At 39.7% G+C, this 23019-nt stretch overlaps 1 protein-coding gene across 1 annotated transcript in view; it reads right to left on the bottom strand.

Moving 5' to 3' along the window:
- The window catches only part of LOC150075969 (uncharacterized), a 265177-nt gene that overhangs the window by 43385 nt on the left and 198773 nt on the right, over positions 1-23019 (bottom strand). The window contains exons 3-9 of the mRNA XM_090387220.1: positions 15984-16134; positions 14859-14972; positions 11271-11387; positions 9304-9486; positions 8781-8847; positions 3757-3873; positions 3051-3191 (exon numbers count right to left, since the gene is read on the bottom strand). Coding sequence (XP_090243346.1) covers positions 3051-3191; positions 3757-3873; positions 8781-8847; positions 9304-9486; positions 11271-11387; positions 14859-14972; positions 15984-16134 — 890 coding nt within the window. The remainder of the gene's footprint in view (positions 1-3050; positions 3192-3756; positions 3874-8780; positions 8848-9303; positions 9487-11270; positions 11388-14858; positions 14973-15983; positions 16135-23019) is intronic.

Consider the following 23019-nt stretch of genomic DNA (forward strand, 5'->3'; position numbering starts at 1 on the left):
GGGCAGTTGTCATGGTTACGGGCAGAGCAGAACGGATCATTTGTCGAGATAATGATTTCGATTAATGCTCGGGGGGGGGGCAGTTGTCCGTTTTTCTCCCTCGGACGCCAACCATTGAAACGTAATTAACCGCCTCGTCGCAGCCGTGATTTTTGTTCGGATTTTCGCCTTAATAAGCGGCTCGAGAGATTTAAATTAATTTTCACGCACGCGCTTTTCTTTCCGAACAGAAATTTCGGTCGTTTTTATTCGAGGCGATTTTAAAAGGGTCGGCCCCGATGACGGATTAAGAGGAAACTCCGCGTCATTTCTGCGTTCGGTAATAAGCGGCGGAGGCCTATTTCTTTCTTTCTTTCTCTCTTCTTCGGGCACGCGCAAACGGACGATTCAATTAGGCGAATGATGGAAACGAACGGACGAGTTAACGGCGTTAAATGCGCCCGACGGTTTGACGGCCCACAAAAAACTCCTCATCAACGGGGGGGGAGTCGTCGTCGTCGTTGTTAGTCCAAGGCCGCACCAGCGCGGCGGCGGTTTTGCGGCGGAGCCATTAATGTGACCCGGACTTGGGCAACCCGTGGATGGTTGACTGAAATACGTTGCCCGGGAGAGAGCGAGAGAGAGAGAGAGAGCGAGCCTGGAATTTGTGAACTCTTCTTCCGAAGGGTGCCGAAAGAATCTCCCCCCCCCCATCCGATCACTACATCACAGGTGTTTCCGAGAAGGTTATTGCGCGTGCATTAAGTGTACCCCAGTCGCAGTTTTCATTTCGGTGGGAATGAAGGCTCTTTCGACGAGATTGAAGGTAGCCATGACAACAGAATCGTATGATTAGTGCTAATCACACTATCGGGATACAGCGTTATCTGTAAGGGTTGCTCCAGTATTGGACTACGAATGCAGCAGCCGCATTTTTCACAATGTTGACGAGTGCACCGAACACTGACGCTCCATTTCTCCCCGTCTTTTCTCTCTCTCTCTGTCTATACCCATATTCTCTCTCTCTCTCTGTTTTTTCTTTCTTTTCCTGTCTATCCATTCTCCCTCTCTGCATCTTTCCATCTCCCTCTGTCCTTCTCCCAATCCTTCTCTCTCTGTTTTCTTTTTTCTCCCCATCAATCCATTCATTTTTCTCTTTCTCTGTTTTTCTCTCTCTCTGGTTTACTTTCTCTCTTCTCCGCTTGTCCATTCGCTTTCTCTGTATGTCTATCCCACTTTTTCTTTCTTTTCCTGTCTATCCATTCGCTCTCACTCCATCTTTCTATTTGTCTCTGTCATCCCAATTCTTCTTCTCTCTTTCTCTGTTTTCTCTTTTCTTTCCGTCTATCCATTCGCTTTCTCTGGCTTTGTCTCTCTCTCGCTCTCTCCATCTCCTTCCGTTTGTCTTTTCCTTTTTCCCCTCTCTCTTTCTGTCTATTCATTCACTTTGTTTTACTCTCCACCTTTCTTTTCTATCTTGCCTTCTCTGTCTACCTCTCTCTCTCTCTCTCTCTCTCTCTGTATCTCTCTTTTTCTTTCTCTGTCTATTTGTCTTTCCATTTTCTTTCTCTTCCTGTCTACCCATTTGCTCCTTTTCTATCTTTCTATGTGTCTTTATCCTTCCAATCCTCTCTCTCTCTCTCTTTCTCTCTATTTGTCTTTCTCTGTCTACTTCTTTTTCATTTTTCTTTACCCATTCGCTCTCTCCATCTTTCTATCTATTTCTACTCTTCTCCCATTTGCTCTCTCTCTCTCTCTCTCTCTCTCTCTTCCCTCTCTATCTATTCGCTCTCTCCATATTTCTATCTGTCTCTCTCTCTGTTTTCTTTACTCTCCCTGTCCACCCATTCGTTCGCTCTCTGAATTTTCTTTTCTTTCGGTCTATCCATTCGCTTTCTCTTTCTCTGTCTGTCCCTCTCTCAGAGGCGGATTTAACGGCGGGCGCACCGGGCGCGCCCCCTGGGCCCCGACTTCTGAAGGGCCCACGCAAAACCCCAACAAATTAGTTGAACTAATATGTGCAACTATTAGTTCAAAACTTTGTGATTATTATTATGCTATTATTAATTATATTATATTCAAAGTTTATTGGAAATAAAACATTAATAGTACATAATATTTTTTATTTATTTAAAAAAATGGTTAACATGTATTTTTATTTTCCCTGTCTCTCTTTTTTTTAAGGGGCCCAATATTTTCTTCTGCGCCCGGGGCCTTAACCGACCTGAATACGCTACTGCCCTCTCTTTGCCTTTGCCCTTTTTCTTTCTCGTTCTGCCTAACTGTTCACTTTCTCTCTTTCTTCATTCACTTGGTCTCTCCTACCTCCATCTTTTTTTCCATCTTTCTTTTTTTATCTGTCTGCTCTCTTTGTCTTTCTCTTCCTATCTATCTATTCGCTCTCTCCAATTTTCTATCTCTGTCTCTTTCCCAGTCCTTCCTCTCTCTCTCTCTCTCTCTGTACGTTTTTGATCTTTTTCTTATTCCAGTCTCAGAAACTATTTGTTCAACTGTTATCCAGCGATCATTGAGGATTAGCTGTTCAATTTTCTTCACCAATTGAGCGGTGTGAGATGTAGATGGATGCCCACTTCTTTCTTCATCATGGACCTCTCCTGGTCGCACTTCAACTGCGTCCACCAATGTTCTAAAACGTCATCCGATGGACAGATATCCCCCATACACGATGGACATCTCTTCATCGATAATCTTTGGTTGTTTGACTTCCAAAAACAGGAAATTGAAATCTATTAACTCTGATAAATACGTCATTCAATTTCTGCCAAACTGAATGACGTCACAATGTATTCAGTATGTATGATGCAAAAATGTAAACAAAATCTCACCAACAGATGATAAACACCAAACGTAAAGGGAAGGAAATGAACAGCATCATTTGTCAGAAAACTCAATTGTTGCATATACTACATTGTTACGTCATACTACGTCATTTTATTTTTAAAGCGATCGAAGATATATCTCAGATCGAAATATTTTTAATTCGCGGGAAGTTAAGTAAATTTAAATTTTTCATTTTTTGGTAAATTTGAAAATGTAAAACCGGAACTTACAGCAAGTCCTGATTGACACATGATGTAATGGACGGTTTGGGTGACGTCAGCGGCATGGAGATTGTTATGGTACGGATTTTTATACCTTCCATAACCAGTTTCTATTTGGATTAGAAAACTTTCCAACGTTGAGGATGGGATCTGTGGAAGAAGAACAGTAATTAGAAGATTTACCACAAATAATAATAACGGAATTAAAAATATAATTTATCGAATTAAAGACAGAAAATCGGGGCCAATTATCGATCGACACACCAAACGTAGTTCATATTGGAAAACATCGGATTGCGTGTCCACGGAAGCGTAAAACCTTAATCATCTTCGGCTTTACCTCTGGGATTCATCCACGTGGAGGCCACGAAGACAGGATCCATTGTTGTGCGCGTGACTTGAAGTATACAAGGTTGGGATCTCGAGCTCGGGCGTCTGAGAAAATGACGTCTTCCAGAGTCAGGATAGCGGAAACAAATAAGAGGCGAGTGTGTCGAAACAAGTTGCAGTTAAGAAGAGAAGAAGGGACTGTTACGTGCACGCGCTTTATTCAGGAAGTGAGAAGAGGTGGGCTTCTCTTTTATTTCGGATCTGCCACGTTTCGATTGTAAGTTGGGAAAGTTGGTGACAATCAATCCATCACTCAGTTGATTGATTGCAAATTACTAGAGAGAGGAAAAAAAAAGTCCTAACAAAAAGGGACGGCGCGACTTACCTTGAATTTGTGGATAAGGCCGTATCGATTTAATAGGTCGTGGGTGATGTAACGTAATACTTGGCCAGGGGCGACATCGTTGACGGCGAACACGTTGAACGACCAGTCGTCCGCTCTCTGCAAAAGACAAATAAACGCCCGGATTAGTGCACGCGACAGTAAACGTGCTGCGCTCAAAGTAAAATGAAAGTTTATGGAAGAGATAAGATAACCGATCTCAGAAAAACTCCATTGTTGAGTCTACTGTATTTTCATTGTTGAATCTACTGTATTGTTACGTCATCCCTACTTATTCTGTTATCGGTTGATAGCGAAAATTCATCATCACGGGGACACGAAGATGGCGACACGAGAGACTGCTGTCTTGTTGCCTAGAGGGCGCTAATGTTGTATATTAGCGCTGGACAGGGCAGTGTCGAGTCAGTTTGGTGTGACATAAGCATAGGGAAATCAAAATTGAGAGTAGGAGTGTGCTATAGGCCTAATGACTCTGATGAGTATAATAAGAAACTGTTCGGAGAAATAGAGTGGGCCAGTAAATCAGAGAGTCTTATAATGGGGGACTTTAATTTCCCAGATATTGACTGGAATTTGTGGGTTGGTCACTCACACACTAGCAAGGCTTTTGTGGATTTATTGGATGATTGTTTTCTACATCAGCATGTTCGGGAGGCAACTAGAGGGAGTAATACTCTTGATTTGATTATCAGCAGTGATTCTTCATGCATTAAGAATCTGCAGATAAATGAACCACTAGGTGGCAGTGATCACAGAGTGCTGAAGTGGGATTTACTGAAAGAGGTAACTACCATCAGAGGTAAAGGGAAGGGTTTTTGTTTTCGTAAAGGCGACTATGATGGTCTGAGACAGTATTTAAATTCTATTCAGTGGGACCAACTGATGATGTTACCAACAGCAAACTCAAAATGGGAAGCATTCAAGGAACTAATCTTGGTGGCTACTAGGCTTTACATACCAACTAAGAAATATTGTTCAAGGTTTAGGCCTAAATGGTTGTCAGATGAACTAATGAGGCATATGGCAGAGAAGAAAAATGCATGGGATACATACAAATTAATGGGTGACATGGAAGCCTATGATAGATATAAGTTGGTCTGTAACCAAGTCACAAAGGAGATTAGGCAGGCAAAGGCAGACTACGAAAAATCATTGGCAAGGGATGCAAAGAAAAACAGAAAAGAGTTCTTTACCTATTTAAACTCAAGAAGGAAAGGGATGAATCAGATTGGTCCACTGGATATTGATGGTTCAACAGTTGAGGATCCTGCTCAGGTGGCTAACAATCTAAACGAGTATTTTGCATCTACATTCACGCATGAGGAGTTATTCAGGAAGGAGAATGATGTAGGTAAAGTAAACATAGGCAGTGAGCTGGATGATTTTGTAATAACTGAGAGGAAAGTGGAGGAGAGATTGTTGAGGATAAACATAAGAAAGGCACCTGGGGTGGATGGGATCTATCCAGTTATATTAAAGGAGGCAGCAAAGGAAGTAAGCAAACCCTTAGCCATAATTATGAGAGCTTCGTTGGACTCAGGGGAGGTACCCATAGACTGGAGATGTGCAAATGTGACCCCAATTCACAAAGGAGGATCAAAGGCTGACACAAGTAATTATAGACCTGTGAGTTTAACTTCTGTTCCAGGAAAATTAATGGAGGCACTGGTTAAAGAAGCACTGCAGGATCATCTAGACAAGAATTCCGTTATAGCTCAGACGCAGCATGGTTTTGTTAAGGGCAGGTCTTGCCTGAGCAATTTGATTGGATACTATGATGTAGTCACAAAAGAACTGGATGCAGGGAATAACTTTGATATTATATATTTGGATCTTAGAAAGGCTTTTGATACTGTTGCACATGGAAGACTGCTGCACAAATTGGAGCAGTGTGGCATTGGAGGCAAATTGCCACTATGGATAAGAGGATGGTTGAGTGGCAGAAGACAGAGAGTGGTAATCAATGGACACTGCTCAACGTGGACTAATGTTATTAGTGGAGTTCCTCAAGGTTCAGTGTTGGGTCCGTTGTTGTTTTCGGTGTTTATGAATGATATTGATGATGGGATATCAAGTTTAATGTCCAAGTTTGCAGATGATACAAAGGTTGGCAGGGTCGTTAAGGACACTACTGACGCTATGCTGCTGCAACAGGATCTGGAAAGGTTGAACAGATGGGCTGAGAGGTGGCAAATGAAGTTTAACATTGACAAATGTAAAGTACTACATATGGGAAACAGTAACCCCAGAGCAACGTATCAACTCTGCGGTACTACACTGACAGTGGTGGAGAATGAAAAGGACCTGGGGGTAATTGTGCAGGCAGATATGAAGTTCTCTGAGCAGTGCAGACGAGCTGCAAGAGTAGCTCATGGTGTCTTGTCAATGATAAAGAGGAATTTTTCTAGCAGGGATAAGGAGGTGATTATTCCCTTGTATAAGGCAATGGTTAGGCCACATCTTGAGTACTGTATACAGGTCTGGAGGCCTCATTTCAAGAAGGATGTAGAGCTGCTGGAACGGGTACAGAGAAGGGCAACAAGATTAGTAAATGGAACAAAGGGTTGCTCTTACGAAGAAAGGCTTAAGTTTTGCAAATTACAGTGTCTGGAGACTAGGCACCGGCGAGGTGATCTGATAGAGGTGTATAAGGCTTTGAATGGTTTGAGCATGCTCAATGCCAATGGGATTCTTCATCTTGCTCAGAATAATCACCTCAGAGGGCATAAATTCAAATTGAGGAAGGACGGATGTCGGATAGATGTGCGGAAATTTGCCTTTGGCCAGCGGGTGGTTGGTTGGTGGAACCGACTTCCATCACTTGTTGTTGAAGTTGATAGCCTAAACAAATTTAAGGCTCAACTGGACAGGTATTTCGAACGAACGGAGGGGTGAAATGGGAGTGGTGTGTGTGTGTGTGTTTTTTTTTTTTGTTTTTTTTTTGGCTGATGCTGAATAAGCTTGCTTTCTTGCATCATATGCCTCTACTAATGCTAATGCTAATGCTAATATTTCGGTAGAAGTTTCTATCTGAGTTGATGAAAGAAACTCTAGCAGGTTTCAAGTTCTGCTATATCGGTTCATTTGCGCAGACGAACAAAAGACAGCTGGGTGTAAAGTTGATGCTTGCGCCCTCTACATTTATTATTATTTTTTTTTAATGAAAAAGAAGATATTACATAGAGTTATTAAGTACAAATACAGTTCGTTGGTCATTGTAAGTGCATTCATCAATTGTTTGGTATCGAGAGTTTATTTTAAAATATCGACAGAAATCAGAAACTAAAAGAAAGTTAGACGTATAATAAAAGACAGAAGAGAAGAGTGAATGCAAGAGAGAGAGAGAGAGAGAGAGAGAGAGAGAGAACGAAAGAGCAACAGAGGAACAACAGAAAGAGACAGTAAGAAAGAAAAGGAAGGAGGGAAAAAAAGAGAGAGTGAGAGAAAGAACGAAAGAAAGGGGGAAAGAGAGAACTAAAAGAAAGACAGAAAGAGAGAAAGTGCAAAAGAAAAGAGAGTAAGAAAGAAAGGGAAGGAGGAAAAGAGAGAGAGAGAAAGAGGACAAGAAAGAACTAAAAGACAGAAAGAGAGAGAAAAATAACAGAAAAAGGAGAGAATTAAAGAGAGAGAGAGAGAGAGAGAGAGAGAGGAAAGAAAAAAAGAACGACAGAAAGAGATAACGAAAGGAAGAGAAAGTGAGCGGGAACTAGAGAAAAAAATAGAATGAGAGAAAGAGAAATAAAAGAGAGAGAGAGAGAGAGCGAGGTATAAAAGAGAAAAACAATATGAAAGAGAAAGGAAGAATGAAATAAAGTGAAAGAGATATCGAAAGAGAGAGAAAGACAGAGGAAGCGAGACAGGAAGAGAGAGAGAGAGAGAGAGAGACAAGACGAAGAAAGAGAAATAAAAGAGAGAGAAAGGAAGAATGAAATAAAGAGAAAGAGAAAGAACAACGGAGAGAGAGAGAGAGAGAGAGAGAGAGAGAGAATGAAAGAGGGATATATAAAAGAGAAAAACAATATAAAAGAAAAAGCGAGAGAAAGGAAGAATGAAATAAAGTGAAAAGAGAGAGAGAGAGAGAGAGAGAGAATAAAAAGGAATACGAAAGAGAAAATTAGAGTCAGGTGAACAGAGAAATTTCAGCAATGTGCTTTTCTATTTGCTGATTCACAAAACATGGCGTCGTGAACACTTCTGAAATGCACCTGAAGAGGGCGCGCACATCCCACACTGCTTTTGGCACACGCCGTTCTGCGGTTTCGGCGCAATTTATTTCCACTCTTAACACGCCGAGTGTGCGGCGTACTGCGTGTCGTTGGTTGCAACACACGCGAAGAAAGAGAGAGCGAACCAAGTCTTTCTGTCTATTTCTTAAACACGCGAAGCCTCCATCACTTGGTCGAAGTTGGTGCCGCCTGATGGGCAGCCGAGAAGTGAATTACGATCGCCTCTCACGTGAAACAAGCGTTGCGACGACAAATTCTTCCAGGAAAGTGGTAGCGGCACGACAAAATCGGGACATCGATGACGTCATACCCCCCACCCCCAGTATTACACCCCTTCGTAATTACCATCTATCAAAACAGCGTTCTCTTAAAAGTTGTTCTTATCGAATAGTTTCATCAGTTCTCTCGATTAAAACTAGATGGCGCCACCGACCATCACGCGTATTCTAGCTTTGTGGGGAAAATTTGAAATTCTAACTTAGTTTTTGTAGTCTGAGGAGAATTGTATTTATAGAGCTGGCATTACAAAGTAAAGGGTTGATTAATATTTCCCAGGGGTGCCGTACAGTTTCGCCTCACCTTAAATATTATTTGTGTATTTTATTAAGAACACGATCATAAACACTTAACAACACAATTCAAGACTGAATTACCGAGGAAGAATTATAGCCGTCCCTTACGCCCCTTTATCGCAGAGCACAAACGATAAACGACTGTGCTGCCACCTGGTGCCTCAGAAAATTATCGACTGAAATCAATACGCAATAAATGGGTTGTTACCTTTAGTATACTGGCTACTTGCGTAGGCATCTGTAAGTTACTGTTGTTGGAAATTCTTCTGTATATCCTGTAAGATGCAAAAACGAATAATGTACAATATGGCTTTAAAAATAAAAATAAATAAAACAAAAATAATAAAATAAAATAAAAATAGTAAAAATAAACAAATAAAAAATAAATAAAATAATAAAATAAAATAAAAATAAATAAATAAAAATAAAAATAAATAAAATAAAATAAATTAATTAATTAAATAAATAAAATTAAATTAATAATGAAAATAAAAAAAATTAAAATAAATAAATAAAATAAATAAATAAATAAAATTAAATTAATAATGAAAATAAAAAAAATTAAATAAATAAATAAAATAAATAAATAAATAAAATTAAATTAATAATGAAAATAAAAAATTAAATTAATAATGAAAATAAAAAAATAAAAATAAAAATATAAAAATATTTACAAATTTAAAATTAAGTTAGAAGAGAGCGGATAATGTGTGACATAAAACTTATCTCACCTATCGACCATAATTCCTGCTCTGATGGCATTTGCAACTGACCGGAAGCGAGGTTTGTCTTCTGATCTTCTCCTCTGTGTTGCTGTTTGTCTGGTGAACGTTGAAGCGAGCCATTCTCGCACCTCGTTGGGCACCGCATCTGGTTGGACTTCAGAGAGTTCGTCATCTTCGTCCATGAGACGCCTGGAATGAAAATAAACCAAGTGAGAATCACTAGATGTAACAGATGAATCTATTTAGTGTTTACATATTGTTAGTGCTATTTTGGACACAAGGAACATACCAAAAACGAGTGTCTTACCATTTAATGGTCTACTTCATCTGTGTGGACACGGGTGGTTTCAAAACATGATTAAAGCAAACCAATTTTGAAATACAAAATGATCCAGTAATAACAATCTTCTGTTGGTATCGTACAGATCATCACAGATGGTCCATGCTGATATTCTGTAAGTACAGAAAGTGACAGAGGGTGCTGATACTACCAGGGAACGCATCTGGAGTGCATCAACCATGAACCTACGATGCCACATGTATCCACAGCTTCATTTTTCACCATATCCAAACCCTGCCATCAGCATGATGCAGTTGGAAAACAGATTCGTTGGACCACCGGATCATTTTCCAGTTCATAATTGGGAGTTTTGATGCTCCAATGTCCACTGCAGGCGCATTTTTGGAAGCTTCAAGAAGGTCACATTCTTTGCCCATTGTTTATTACAATGTCCAATGTGTCTTCTTCACAACTGCTGGAACGGTCTTTCCCCCAAGGACGTATACACCAATTCAGGTGTCAAAATTTAAAAAAGAAGAACATCAATCCATTTGGATGCCACTTTATGGTGTAGTTAATAGAGCAGGCACTGAGAGTATATTCTGAACTGTTCTTTAATTTTGTACCAATCATGTGAACAACCAGAATTCGTCTAATATTTTCTACACTTAGTGCACCTAAGAGACAAAGAGGAGGTGGATGATTGAAAGTGGATTGTTGTATTTTCTGTATTAGATGGACAAAAGACAAATGTATTAAAGACTCCTGCGAAGATGAACAGAAGGAGAGTAATAAAGGAGCTCGAAGTTTGCATTAAGATAAAGCGTAAAGTTTACTTAGTTAACAAACCTTATGTTTTACTCCTTGCTTAATAAGATGCAAATGAAGAACACAGTTGAAGAATTCAAAAAAAGAAAAATGCCAGAGGTAGTTTAATCAGATAAATAACGTACAACCCTCCTCTGGTGAATGGTAAACATTTCAGGAGTCTTTTGTGATGAGTAAGAGGAGTACATAAAGGAGAGTTGAATAGTCTGGACGAGATATGAAAAAAATTCGTCAGGCGAAATGTATACATAAGTGACAGGTTTAAAGCAAACATCGAGGAGATAAATTAGGAGAGAGAATTTTGTATAAACTTTAAAAGAAACACATTAAACATAACACAGGAGAGAAAGGTAAACTAATCTAAAAAGAAGTGAATCCAAGATAGAAGAGATTTTACAGGTAGATTGCTGCTGCTGCTGCTACTGCCCTCTTTCGGACAGTTTACACATCTAATCGTTAATAATTTGAATATTATATTTGGGGAATTAGAATATCAACTCTATTTGAAGCGAAAGAGTGAATTTTAAACAAATATTATTTTATTGGGTTATTTCACACAATTTATAGGTTTTATATAGAAAAACATTACACCATTAATCGATATAACAGAAATTATACAAATATTACGCTATATATAAAATTAATTACATAATTGGATAATAGATGGCGCGAATAGCAAGGCTTGAATTAGATTTTTGAGCATTTTTTTTTTAGAATATCCCAGAAGCATTTTTTTTTTTTTTTTTTAAATACTAATAGTGCAATTCCAAACCGGGTACCTTGTCTAAAAAAAAAAGAAAAAATTAATTTCAAAAAATTAAAAAGATTATTGCTGAATCATCTACTGGAAGACGAAACCATTAACCTTGTCCACTTTGGAGATTTGGGAATGGGCAAACTCTTTGGTCTGTTCGATTGATCCACGGATATTCTCTCGGGTGGCGTGAGATCGCGAGATGTCCTTTTCAAAGACGCCATCTTCCTACAGGAAAAGGGTGGATAGGAAAGAAGAGAGACATCAGCAAATGGATGGTAAGAGGGATGCGTTCTACGTTCTAATGACATTCACATGCAGGGGATGTTGTTTCTGGCTTTATCATCGCACACACAACTACCTCTACTGGTTGATGCAGGCTTCTATTTCCACTACGTCAAGCACATGCGCAATGGCCACTGAAAGGCAACAGTCATCGCACTTGGGGGAGGGGGGGTTTTCCCATTGCGCTTCAGTTTGTGGTCCGCAGACGTTCATCCCACGAGAGTGAGAAGGGGATGGCGATTTGCGGACGACAGAGTGAAACGTGTTGGTGAGTGCATGTCCGGGCACGCAGGTTTTGGTAGCAAACAGTTAATCGAACGACCAGCCTGAGCAGGCGCGCCATGCCTTTGTGATCAATGCCAACCGGAAGGATGCAATTTCAATACAAACTTCACTCGACACGTAGACCTACTACACCAAATGCAAGTACGTTCAATGGCAGTGCCAAGAAGCTGCTGACAAAATTATTTTTCTCATTTCTTTCTCCTTCTTTGCATTTCTACCTCTTTCTTTGATTTCGTGTTTCAATTTTTACTTCCTGCTTATTTTTTTCTCATTATCCCAAGCCGTTCTCTCTCTCTCTCTCTCTCTCTCCCTCTCTCTCTCTCTCTCTCTCTCTCTCTCTCTCTCTTTTTCTCTTTCTTTCTCTCTCTCTCTCTTTTTTCTTTTCCTTTCTCTTTCGCTTTCTTTGCGTTTCGCTTGTCTCTTCTGACTCAATTTCTCTTTTTTCATTCTCTCTCTCTCTACTACTACTTTCATCCTCCTTTTTCTCTATCATTCCTTCTTTCTCTCTCTCTCTCTCTCTCTCTCTCTCTCACTCGCTCTCATTTTCTTTCTCTCTGTCGTTGTGCTCCTCTCCCTCTCTTTTCTGACTCAATTTCTCTTTCTTTCTCGCAACCCCTATTCCTCTTTCCTCATCATTCCCTCTCCCTTCTTTCTCTCGCTCTCTCCTTCTCTTTCTCTCTGGCTTTCTTGAGCTCCTCTCTCTGTTTTCTGACTCAATTTCTCTCTTTTCACTCTCTCTCTCTCTATCTTCTATTCTGACTCACTCTGTCATCTTTAGTTACCCATTCAATCTTTCTTGTCCCTTTCTCTCTCTTATCCTTCTCTTTCTTTATTCATTCTCTCTCTCTCTCTCTCTCTCTCTCTCTCTCTCTCTCTCTCTCTCTCTCTCTTATTTTTCTTTCTTCCGTCTATTCCTCTCTGACTTTCTTCTTCTCCTCGCTCCTCTACCCTTACTTCTCTCGCTTACCGTCTCTGTCTTCGTCATCTCTCTCCCTCCTTTCTCTCTCTATCTCTTTTTTCTGTATTCTCTTTCTTTATCTTTCATTCTGTCGCTCTCTTTTTGCCTTCCCTTCATCTCTTTATTTCCCTCCCGATCTTTTATCCAGTTCGTGGTTCGACTTTTCTTTTCTTCAAGATTCTCTCTCTGTCTTTATTCTTTTTCCTATTCTCTCTTTCTGTTTCTCTCAATTTCTTCCTCTCTCTCTCTCTCTCTCTCTCTCTCTCTCTCTCTCTTTCTCTGTCTAACCCCTTCCTTTCTCTCTCTCTCTCGCTCTCTATCTCTTTCTCTCTCTCTTTCTCTCTCTCGCTCTCTGTCTAACCCCTTTCTTTCTCTCTCTCGCTCTCTATCTCTTTCTTTCTTTTTCTCTCTCTCCGTCTCTCTCTCTCTCTCTCTCTCTCTCTCTCTCTCTCTCTATCTCTCTTTCAGTTTAGATCTTCCCATAAATAATTTAAAAATATCAAAGTGTGAGAAACAGGACAGAATGAGAAAGCGAGTTTGCGTATGACAAAGAGAGAGAGAGAGAGAGAGAGAGAGAGAGAGAGAGAGAGAGAGAGAGAGAGAGAGAGACTATGAGTAAGAGAATGAAGTAGATAGATAGAGAAGGTCTCCTGTTATTTAAAGGTTTGGTTGCAGGTCCGGACAATCATCCAGAAGGAAGGGGCATTACTGCAGGAAGCAGAGCAGCTGTCCAGCGAGGCAATTGCAGCTTAATTCTGCTAATACGGGGGATGGTGGTGGTGGTGGGGGGGTAGAATAAATTACGTACACAATACGGCGATGTTGCTGATTGAAACTGCGATCATTAGGACCGAGATTTGCGGAGAAGTGGAACAGTTTACCGGAGCAAGCGAGAGATTAATCTGGGCACCAGCAAATTTCGACCACTTCTAATTTCGCTGGAATTAACGCTATTGCATTAGCCTCGTGGAGTGGAATGCCCGGATGTTAATCCACTTTCGCAGAGAGAGAGAGAGAGACACTAGAAATCAAAAGATATGGACACAGCTATTGGTGGCCGGTAAGTGCTCACGCTGCATGACAAACTTCTAATAACGGGTCCTATTATCGGGTGTTCTCCTATCCTGTTAAAGACCGTCAGGAATTAGCGAAAGAGACCCAAAGGCACAAGCGCCATCTATCATCAAGGAGTCGCGTTTCGAAACCTGGGTTTATATAGAGTTTCGTGCCATAAACAGGCAAACTGGCCTTAGAACACACTCAATGTATCGAAGCTTCAGCATCTGAGCTGCCTACAATTCAGATTTCGGATAACCGAACAATTTCTGACTGATTGGAGTCATAACTGGCATTTATATTATCAATACACACTGAATTATTATTATTATTATTTCTTTTTAACTATATGTACACTGCCCTGCCATAAATATACGATACCAGTATATCTTCAAACAACTTGTATTCACTGGAAAATCAATAAAGTGTGCTGAAACCTTTAGACCTTAAAACACTCTCCACGTGTTTTATAAAAGGTTGTCCGATATCTAACGCTATTAGACCATTAAAGCGGCGACCAACTCCACTCATAACATTGTCCCAAACCATGAAAACAGCCCCAGAACTGCGACAACGTTGACCTGAGTTCCGAGCGACTGATTCTTTTCAAGATTCTCCTGCCAGCTTCAGAAGTTTTTCGGGTGGTTTCGTAACGGTTTCAGAACCAGTCCGCTTCCATTTGTAGATCACATCACCAGTCATCGACCAAGGGATCTTCAGCGCTGACTGAAATGTCACGTACAGACTGACTGCTTATGTAGCACCCTTATAGTGAATCGATAAAATTCCATCTTTATACAAGTATAAAGGAAGCTGAATATCAGATAAATAAAAGATATTTCGTGGACGTTTCGAGTTAAAAACAAGGAACCTTTATCAGAGGTAAAACCAAAGGAATGAGCGTAATGAACTTTGATGTAATTTTGTTTATTTAGACGTGTAGATACTCGCTTTTAAACATATAATGCAGCAACATGCATCGAATTTATACATACAGACGCAGTGGGCTCGCACTGGCGCTTGTTGCATCACAAACTTTGGATCTACATCATCTATAACTACATTAGTTTTCTAATCCAGTTTCATTTTTTAAACACGTTTCCTCGAACCCTTACCTGGCTTCGTCGATATAGACTGTTTCCAGCACACATGCCGCGTACTGTAAGGTTTTTTGTAGCACCGCCAGGGGGACATCACCATGTTGTAGATGGTTGGCAAGTTCTCGTAACCTGAAAAGATAATAATTGATTAAATAATTACTAGTTTACTTTATTGGTTAGCAAGAAATATTATACATTTATTAATAACTACACTCACTGGAGAAAAAATTAGAAACCTTTTGCAGTTGGCGTCAACAAATAATTATAGATGGGAGCTTACCCCGGGCGGTGCAATGATGCCCATATCGTTTCAGAGAGAAAGACATCTTGGAGAGTTCTTGGAGGTATCTGAGGGAGTCTAGGCCTTCATTGAAGACGGCCATTGAAGGCCATCTTTTGTCTAGAACAAAAGATGACCTTCAATTGATATTGAATAAAGGCGTCTAATTTTCTGGCCAGCCAGTGTAGTTATGTTTAGCTCTACAAACTTCAAAATAACGAGTTCTTTTTAGTACATTCTGTAAGTTATAGAGGTACTTGAATTATTGGAGTTTAAGATTATTGAAAGAAAGAATGGATTAGTGTGGGGAAAATCTCTCTCTCTCTCTCTCTCTCTCTCTCTTCCACGAAAGGCCATCAGCACGGGGTGTCAAGAAAGAAACATATCTTTCCGGTTTCATCCCACTCGAATCCTCAATTCTCAAGATACTGAAAACGTGCTGAAGAAAAGGGACATTATTGTCGCACGTGACGATACAAATTACAGTAAACGTATCGAAGCGCCATCTATCGGCGAGCAATAGTAATCTTAAAGGCACTAATGTCGGCAATTCGTTTTATCTCGGAAGTCAGTTGACCTTTTCCCCTGCCCATTAGTCAAGCAAAAACGAAGTTCTTTCTTTCTTTCTTTCTTTCCGCACGTAGCGCCATCTGGAGTCCAGTTACTACCTCAATTAATCATGTATGCATTCCTAACTGGTTACAATTCAGCTGGAAATCAGCATGCACTTAGCAATTCTTTTAAAACTTCACAAATAGAGTTTGTGTACACTGAAGGTCATTAAAAATTCTAAGAATTTTTTTTTTTTTTTTTTTTTTTTTCCACTCCACAATTTACATATTGATTAATACGCCACCTACCTTGCAGCTGCCTTGTCACAGGCCTCCAGAGTATCAACTGGGGGCATTTCTACTTTAGGATCTGGCTGCTCATTGGGTTCTCCATCTTGGGTGGGTGAATCTTTTAACACATAGCGAGAATTCATCCGCCGAACAAGAACCGTGCCAGTCTCTAGAGAAGAGGGGTTAGAAATAAATAATCAATTTTTATCTTTAAGTATCTCTAAACATTCTGTTTTATTTAAAAAAAAAAAAAAAAAAAAAAGACAGCGCCGCCTAGCGGCGAGTACTGAAATCACATCTTTAATTCAAGTAATATAAGATGTTTCTTAATTTTTTATTTTTGTATAATAGTGTGATTTTCATCTGGCTGCCTCTTTCTAACACTAGCGCCACCTGGTGGTCCATTTCTCAATTTCACGAAGTTCGGTATCTTTTTTACTTCTTCGGTTTCATCATCGATCCTTTCGAGCTAACCTTTTGCATGCGCTCGCGTGCCTTGGATGTTCACTCTTTCATCCCTTCCCCCCTCCCCCTCCCCCGAAATGCGCTTCGCTAAATCTTTATAGGGAGCGCTCCTTGCCTTTGTTTAAATATTCATTGCATTAGAGTATCCCTGAATGTATTTGGTGCGTTCATTTCTTACCATTTTCTTTCCTTCTTTCTTTCTGTTGTTTATCGCACACGAACTTGGCCCAGTGCCAAAGAGAAACATGGAAATTAATATTTATTGCTAATTAATATTAATGTTTTGATTGTTAACAATTCAGATTGAACACCCCCCCGAAAACACAAAACGTACGCACGCACACACACACACACATAAAAATATTAATAAAATTCTCCTTCAAATCCCAAACGTATTAAAGAACATCTTCGTGATTATCAGATGTGTCACCTAAAAACCGATTTTTTTAAGGGGGGGGGCGTTTAAATATTTTAAAATGCCCTATAAATATTTTATTTAACTGTGGCGAACTCCTGTACGCTTTCACTAAGGTCAGCTTCTATTGGTGATATAAGCCCAGTCAGATAACACAGAGACGTGCTATCAGGTGTTTCTAAAATTTTGATAAGGTAGTGTAGATTCAATTATATGTCTTCTCTTGGAAAAAATATCCATTGGAATCTAAAATAACCCAATTCTCTTCACAGATAATGCTAGAAGCGAATTATAATATTAATATTTATGTTTTCTGACCTTTGGTATCGAGTCCGGGTCGAGTTCGGGTTGGGATTTCTTTGGACTCCATTGATGTGGTTTTTCTGAAATTTCAGTGGCCATAGCAGCTAAACGAAGCAACTCATTGAATTAGATTAAAAGAAAAGAGTGGAAAAAAGTAATTGGAATTTTGTTTCACAGTTACTGCAGCGACACCGGTGGTAAAATTGTCAAACAGAGTGAGAAGAAAAAACAAATGAATTCCAGTTTTCCAATTCTTAGGGTTACATCTTTATCTTTACTTTTTTTTATAGCCTACCAGAGTCATTTCCTGAACGAATTCTATAATGAGAAATCCGTTTAAATTATTTCTGTAAATATTGACACTGCATAGGATGAAAATTAAAAGAACAGCAGAAAATACAGAAAAGAAAAATGGTAAAATAAAAAAAAATGCAACCTTTTAGATGCCCTGTTTTGTTGAGAAAAAAAATATTCTGAAAAACTCCTTGAAGATACTTTATTTTGAACCAATAGAAGTCTTTCAAAGCAGTACTAGGATTTTAGAAACATCAGCGACTAAGGCCATATTGCTTCGTGTCTGTGATTGCATGTATTTTGTGGTCGATTTTCTATTTACTGGATAAAAAATGCTGTTGCCCGAGACCGACTAACTTGGCCACGTTGTGTAAAGGCCGATAAAAATTCCTCCCGTTATTGACAAGGCTCAAACTCAGATCTTTTCTACCCGATGTGGCGAGGACGACGATTCTACCAACTGTGCTATCCACGAGGGGTCATTCAAATCAATGTGAAGACCTGCTGAAAGGACTTCTAGAAAATACGCTATATTGCCTCAAGTATCCAGATATAGTACATTGTCCAAATAATCCACATACATCCTAAAGGAATGAATATCCTTTGGGAGGTACTTGGACATCGGCTTCGGGTCACACTAAGAGAGCAATCCGTAGATGAATTGACCGCTGTGTTGAGAGAAGAATGGACCTAATGACCGCCAATGAAAGGTTTTTGGAGACATAGGCGTCCGGTTACTTTTGCCAATCTAATGTATTTTCCTGCAATATTTAGAATTATGGCTGAGGTGTGATGTTTATATAGTAGGAAGGACAGTCTTTTAAAGGTGGACATACCTACAAAAGGGTGGTAAAATATATTTTTTATAAAGTAGATCAAGTAGATCTCACTAAATTCTGGACACGGCCATCTTGGTGGTCAAGGCCTTTGGATTTAGTTTGCAAGATGGCCGCTACTGCCATCTTGGATACCAACAAAGATGGCGGCCACCTTAGATACTAAATCCAAAGAGCTTTAAGAGGACTAAGTTTAAAATCTACAGTTCTGTGCAGAGAAAATGAAAGCATGGATGTTAGTAAAGATGGCACGATGGGTAAAAATATATATATTTTTTATTGTCTGACAGTAATGTTCGATATATCTGGTCTCTGCAGTAGTCACGACATACAACCATGAATTACTGGCTTCTCATAAATGTATGATTAAGTTGGACCGCATTTTCTTTCAACTTCCAGCGAGGATAGACAATTTCGGACAATGTTTAAACCGCACGTTTTATCTAATGGAAAATCCAGCAAACTCGAACGTGACCCAAGTGCAATTCGAACTTTCTAAAGCCGCATTGTTAGTGGAAAATCTCCACCGATGTACATCGTGCAACGCGGACTTCCAGCAATGTTTAATGCATGCAATCATTTCGACTAAACTATGACAGATAATTTTAAATTATAGCGAAGTGAATGCTACAGTGACTCTACAGAACTTATCCATTATTCATGTGTGACTACTTAATTTTAATCTTCATTATTAAGTGTTGAAGCGGGAACAGTAATTTGACCAAAACGACAATCTTCGTGCAACGTCGTTGGAAGCATTTGGATATTTAAATGCCACAAGAGAGCGTGTCCTGCTTGTTTATTGTGATGCTCAGAAAGATTTTCCAATAACCACTCTGTTTTATTGTTATCACAGAGAAGGGTTTTATTAAACACGCAAAAGATGTACCATTTGATGCACTTTCTTATTTTGTTGGCAAATGCCAAGGTTTATGCGCTTTTGTATAGAAATAATGGTTAAAAATATCTTCAGCTGTCACAACTGCTAAGTGCAATTGAAGCCAGGCTTTTCGTTTCGGTTTCTTTGGGCAACTAAGGATTTTAGTTTACTTACTTGGAGAAAAAGACAACGGATTTAGATACAATTTAGTGAAATGTAGATAGATTCTGAAGGGGTTAGTATTTTTTATGAGAAATATCTATGAATTTCTGAAGCTTTAGCTATATTATAACTTAATTTGTCTTTTATTCTGTGAACTTCCTAATTAGCATGCTGTTGCATATTTCAGATACGTGGCTGGTCATACAGCGCTTGCGTGAGCTGATAAGTTTGAAGTCTAATTAGGACGGCTGAGTGTGAAGAGAGATACAAAACGTTCAATGTGGGTACAGTTTGAAAAATTTACTCTCCACTAAATGGGTGATTAATCTCTTCCATAAATCCCGATTTACTGATGCCAAGGTTATTTCCGCCATTTTGTCCCTAACTAAAGTAGGGACAAAAACAAGAAGCTCAAGGTCACTCGCTTGGCACCCCACGCAGTACTAACCCTATGGAAAAGAAGGTTAAGGAACAAGGAAATGAGTGATCTTCACCACCTATTGTTACAAGTGTTTTAGTGTACAATTTTTTGGTGTAAACAAGTGCACTGAAACTGTCACCTGTAATGGATTTAGCTTTTGACGAACTGCAAATGTTGAAGAGAAAGCAAACACCACGTGCTGTTCAACTATCTCCTACCATGAGTACCAGATAGTAATCAGATCTCTCAAATGTTTCATCTACAAGTGAATGAAGGACATTACATGAACGGCAATTGTATCCATTTCACAGTACGACTACACTGCTCGACAAAATTAACAGAACACGTAGAATTCGTGGTGCGACTCGAGCAGCTTACGATCAAGTGGCATAAAATTGGGTATGGTGGTGTACCATGGAATAACGATGACATGAGGAGACAGCGAGAAACTTCGGACAGGTATATGGGTCATTAATAAAGGTTGTATAAGACTTACCAAAAAGGTCACATTACAGAAGTCGATACAAGTTGCTCGAAATGGTCACATGACATTAGTATGGCGTATGATCTCCTCCAACGGCTAAACAGGCCTGACAGCAGTGAACCATGCTCAATATGACAGTATCTATAAGATTCTGTATCAACAAATCCCATTCTTCCACCAGCGCAGGCTGGTGGAAGAATGGGATTTGTTGAAGAATGCTATCCAACGATAGCAGTTGGATACCTTCAGTTTCGAGGTATTCCTCCACCACTTGAGCTCTATGTACAGTGGAGTTGTCATGCATGAAAAGAAAATCTGGATCAGCCCCACCCCTAAAAAGTTGCACATAGGTTTTCTCTACCTCTGGTCAGTTACGGTATCCCTATCAAAAACATGAAGATGAGGTGTGGTCCTTGATCAATATATTCCCCCCACCCCCACGAGAACAATGCCTCCACCGTAAGCGTTCCTTTCTCTGATGCTCGAGGGATGGTAGCGCATTCCTCGCTGTCTCTAGATGAAATAACGTCTAGAATCTGTTTGTAGACTAAAACGGGACTCATCAGAGAACTGTACCCTATTTTTCAGGGCTGCAAGTCACATGTTCATGGCATCACTTTCAACGACCCGGTTCAACCCGGTGTGGGGAGGACAGCAAAAGAGGTATGCAGCAACGACACCTACTATAACCTTCATAGCAGGGGTAGACGAAGTACGGCATGAGTGCAATAACATCTATTCAAAGAAACTTCTTTAAATAGACGCTAGCAGCTGATTTTGAACTATAATTAAACTGGCTCTTCTAATCCACAGACCAGCAACATATTGAAAAGATTATTGGTTTATATAGAACATATAAAGTCTTGTGTTTAAACTTTTACCTTTTTGCTTTTAACTTTTACTTTGAGACATATATGTGGGACCTTTTTATTCTTATTTTTAGCTGTAGAATATGTTTCAATTATCCCGTTATAAAGTAATCGAACACCAAATCTGGTAAGCGATTGGAAACGTCACTGGATTTGGACAAAACTCAAAAGATCTCTTTTTATTTAAATGCATTTACAAGACCAGTTTGTAGAGCCACTCGGAAAGGGTGAAAGTTAATTTAATCAAGACTTCATAATGACTTTCTGTAGTCCTTATGTCCATTGAGAAACATAGCCGTGTTTGGATGAAATTCATAATATTTTATTACGTTTTTGAACTTCCTAATCACCACCAATGATCAGTCCAGTGTATCTAAAGGCGACACCATTTGACTCGACGATGGTTCACATTCGAATCAATAGCAGCGGGATTGTTAAGGTCATTCATGTTAATTAGAAATGCTGTCGCGAAGCGTTTCATACGGGCAACTAGTTGCAAAGTTTACGCCAGAATGAAAATAATCTTGTTTCATCATCTGGTCCGCGTCTAGGAAAAGCGGATTTAATTAGCGACTGTACCCCCCGTTAACGAGTTCGTCGGAGAAACTTGTATCAGTTCGCGCTATCGGAATTTACGAAGATTTGAAGACCTAAAAGAAATATTTTAATTCAACTTTGAATCTATTTAAACTGCAGCCAGTCTGTGAAGCGGCAACGCGCAGGTGGCCTCATTTCTCGGGAGTTAATTTAGAAGTAGGAAATTAGTAATTAAAGATAACTGCCACGAGGATGCCAATTTAAATGCAGAAAAAGTAAAAAAAAAACACAAAAAACAGAGTACTTGGATAATTGGTTTAAACTGGATTGTATCTCTCAAGTACTTAAGAAACAAATAACCCGATTTCTGATGTATTCCATTGACAATTAATCGTATTAATAATTTTTTTGACTCTCATGGAATTATAGGTCTGTATTGGTCATTGCAGTTTGCCGGTTTGTGGTATCTTTGTCCATAGCCATTAGATAGGTGATTCCTTGAATCAGAGAATCTGGGACTGTGTCAGGATGTCTTATCATCTGGGTGAGCTGCTCTGCTGTGTTTTTGTGTGCAACTGAACTTCTTGTACCAGTAATTGCGAATGCTATCTATCTCTGTGGTTTTCCAGTTGTGGGACTTCCTGATGGACTGTTATGCTTCTTCCTCCTGAATCTCTCATTCCGTCATCTGGTATGTCCTCGGTTTTCTTCCGTCCTAGGTCTATACAGGGAGCACGGCCGTTATGGCTAATTTCACTGCTCCACAGTTTACCCCAGTACTCCTCGAGTGCCTTCTGGTCATGGAGTCCATTTCCCCTCTTTCTCCTCTTGTCCCACATTCCTCTAGAAGTCCCTCTAGTTTTTATCAAATATCCGGTTGTTTATTTTCCTCTGGGCACTCTCCCTGTATCAGCGAAGTCTCTTGCTGAATGCAAGGAGGTTCTGCTTAAAGGTGTCCAGGTATTCTTCGATCCTCTGATTATAGATCTAGTGGTTGCTGTAGATGTTGCCTTTCTTGAGGATTTTCTTCGCCTTTGTGATCAGCTTCTTACGTCTGTTACCCCCTTTCATACTGGGTTAGTTGTCCTATCTTCAGTCTTAGTTCTTTGTCCTTAGCCTTATTCTATGGACAAAGCCAAGGAACCACTTGGTGGTTCCTTGTCTTTGCGTTTTGCTTTCTTTTATTTCCGGATTCCTCTTTCGTTCATCCTGGTGGCAGCTACAGCGACAAAGTAAACGACTGTGCATATGGCACCTAGTGTTACTTCGTTGTTGTTGAGGTAATTCGGCCGACTGAAATGGTGTGTGACTTTCCACAGGTAATGAGCCTTCCAGAGCCTTCTTCCACTCTTTGTATTCTGGATATCGCGATCTCGGCTGTTTTCACT

The sequence above is a fragment of the Mastigoproctus giganteus genome, chromosome 13 (assembly GCF_048544385.1).
Source record: "Mastigoproctus giganteus isolate SK-2022 chromosome 13, ASM4854438v1, whole genome shotgun sequence".
In the NCBI taxonomy this organism is placed as follows: domain Eukaryota; kingdom Metazoa; phylum Arthropoda; class Arachnida; order Uropygi; family Thelyphonidae; genus Mastigoproctus; species Mastigoproctus giganteus.